At 47.9% G+C, this 2,832-nt stretch overlaps 1 protein-coding gene across 1 annotated transcript in view; it reads left to right on the top strand.

The window, feature by feature from the left end:
- The window catches only part of Bpifb1 (BPI fold containing family B member 1), a 17,628-nt gene that overhangs the window by 12,199 nt on the left and 2,597 nt on the right, over positions 1-2,832 (top strand). Inside the window, exons 12-13 of the mRNA XM_026787257.1 lie at positions 371-416; positions 1,321-1,384. Of these exons, the coding sequence (XP_026643058.1) occupies positions 371-416; positions 1,321-1,384 (110 nt within the window). The remainder of the gene's footprint in view (positions 1-370; positions 417-1,320; positions 1,385-2,832) is intronic.

Genomic DNA, 2,832 nt, shown 5'->3' with positions numbered 1-2,832 from the left:
GATAGATAGATAGATAGATAGATAGATAGATAGATAGATAGATAGATAGATAGATAGATGAGAGAGAAAGACAGACAGACAGACAGATATCAAACTATTCCATCACCCAAACTGGAATCATTTCTACACGAGTAGTTGAATGGGAATTAGGGACCCCTCTAGAAAAGACTTGAACTAATTAGTTTACCAATCCTCCCTCATTCCCGGGTGATTTCCTGTCTTTTGGGCCACCTTGGTTAGACTGTGGCACCGTGAAGCAAGTACCTTTCCTGCTTTACCATTGTCCCACGAGAGCCTGCCTGTGCCTCAATAAACGAAGTTATTGACTGAGACCCCCAAGGAACCACTCTCACAAGTATCTCTGTTACAGTATTGATCGCATCAAGCTGATGATCTCAGATATTAAACTGTTCAATGTAAGTATTAACAGATTATCACTAAGGGCACGGGACCAGAATGAACCATTCTAGAGGGAGACAATCCACCCAGGATTTGCTTTAAGAAGATATCACAGGAACCCCAGCGTGGGCTGGGGGTTTCCTCACTTCCCTAGAAAGTTTGGTCTACAGGCTCCCAGTTTTACTGAGCACTGTCTACAGACATAACTGAGAACACCGATCATGTACAGATCTAAGCCTGCTCTCTATTATAAATAGTGTCTTTCCACTGACCCTGGGCTGCCCCTTCCCTCTGGTCCTCAGCTTCCCAGATCCCTAGCCTGAAGAGAGCTCATTTGGGCTGAGTCTTATCTTCATCTTGGGGTTTGTTTTGTTTTGCATTATTTTGAGTTTAGTTGTTGTTATAGGTGATGGTTTTGCCGCTTGGTTTCAATTTTCATTTGCTTTATTTTGTTGGTGGTGGGTTTGGGGTTTTTGTTTTGTTTTGTTTTGTTGAGACCAGTCTCACCATGTAGCTCTGGAGCCGGCCTTGAAACTCATGACAGTCCTCCTGCCTCTACCTTCTGATTATTGGAACTGTAGATATCCATTACCACACCTGACATTTCGTTGGTTTCTATGAGTTTTTTGTCTTAAAAAAACAATATTTTAATGTAAGGTTCTTCAAAAGCAGCATTCCCTCGGGGTGCTGCTGGCTGGAACAAAATCCCTGAGGGTAGAGCATTCTCAATGAGCCACAGGCAGAGCAGGGGGCGCCTCTCCACAGTCTATCTGGTCCGCCAAGGCAGCTCCAGCCAGCAGGAGACCTGGAACTCTGACACATGCCTACTGGCTGCCCTTGTCACGGGGGACGAGTAAGGAGCCCTGTGATGGCCCAGAGGACCTGATGAGCAGCCTGGTAATGGCTTTCCTCTTTTCACAGCCGGATATCCTGAAGAGCACCCTGACTAAGATCCTTAACTACACATTGCTGCCCAATGAGAATGGTGAGTCCCCCAGCCTTCAATATCCTTTCCTACGCTGCTGAACCTCCTGCCTTCACCTGGGGACCCTTTTATTCATGGACCACTACCTTAGTTAGGGTTTCTGTTGCTATGAAGAGATGTTTTCTTTCAAACTACCACACCTACCCATCTTCTAAGCATAGTTCAAATTCTCCCTGCTCCAGGAAAAGACTCTCCTGTCTCCCTGTCCTACCTCCTCTTCCTACCTCTCCTTCCCACATCCCCTTCCTCCCTCCTCCTCTGCCTCACCCTCCTGCCTCATCTCCCTCCCTTCCCCTTCTGAATTCCCCCTCCCAGCCTGGTCCTTTACTAATGACAGCTAAGGCAGACAGGGAGGAGCTGGCAGTCCCCAGACTTCAGTGCCAGCTAGAACCACGTGCAGACAGAGCTCACTCAAGGGGCCACAGGCAGACTGATCTCAAGTGCCCACCTACTCTTGCTGGCTGGCTGACCTTGGACAAGCTGCCTGGCCCTCCTGGGCCTCGGGTTCTCCAGCTGTGAAAGGGAAAAGTTAGAGTACTTTCCTCAGAGATAAGAATGAGAGGAAGCAGTGAAAGGTGGGGAGCTGGTACCTGTGACATCATCACCATTTGTGGGGGGTGGAGAGACTGGTACCTGTGACATCATCACCATGTGTGAGGGGTGGAGATCACAGGTACCTGTGACATCATCACCATGTGTGAGGGGTGGAGATCATTGGTCCTGTGACACCATTACCATGTGTGAGGGGTGGAGATTGCTGATACCTGTGACATCATCACCATGTGTGAGGGGTGGAGATCTGGTCCCCATAAAATCATTACCATGCATGAAGGGTGAAGATCACTGGTACCTGTGACATCATCACCATGTATGAGAGGTAGGGAGACTGGTACCTGTAACAGCATCTCCATGTGTTGTAGGAGGCTGCTTGTTTATGCCCCAATATGGCCAACTAAATCCACTTAAAACCCGAGAGAGCTTGAAAAGGAATTCTAAGGCAAAAAAGAACAGAGTTTAGCACAGTTTCTTGGTAGCTACGAACTTTTTTTTTCCTAGATGGGTTCACATCAAGCAAGGGCAGGCTGCTTTAAGAGAGGTGCAGCTTCTTTTAAAAAAGCAGCAGCTTCCTGGTTTGCTAGCACAAACAGCTCTGACTCAGGAGATCCAGCTACAGAGCATTTAAATGGGCTTTGTGAGCAGAGTGCCACAACTTGCTTAATGGCAACATAGACCCTCTGTGTACCTGAAAATGGGGCAATGTGCATGGCTCTCAGGGGCAGCAAAGAACCATGTGTAATGAGTGGGGAGCTCTGGTACCCTGTAACAGCATCACCATACATGAGGGGTGATCGCTGGTACCTGTGACATCATAACCATGCATGAGGGGAGATCGTTGGTACCTGTGACATCATAACCATGCATGAGGGGAGATCGTTGGTACCTGTGAC

Source organism: Microtus ochrogaster, linkage group LG8 (assembly GCF_000317375.1).
Source record: "Microtus ochrogaster isolate Prairie Vole_2 linkage group LG8, MicOch1.0, whole genome shotgun sequence".
NCBI classification, from domain to species: domain Eukaryota; kingdom Metazoa; phylum Chordata; class Mammalia; order Rodentia; family Cricetidae; genus Microtus; species Microtus ochrogaster.
This window is presented reverse-complemented; position numbering and strand designations above follow the sequence as displayed.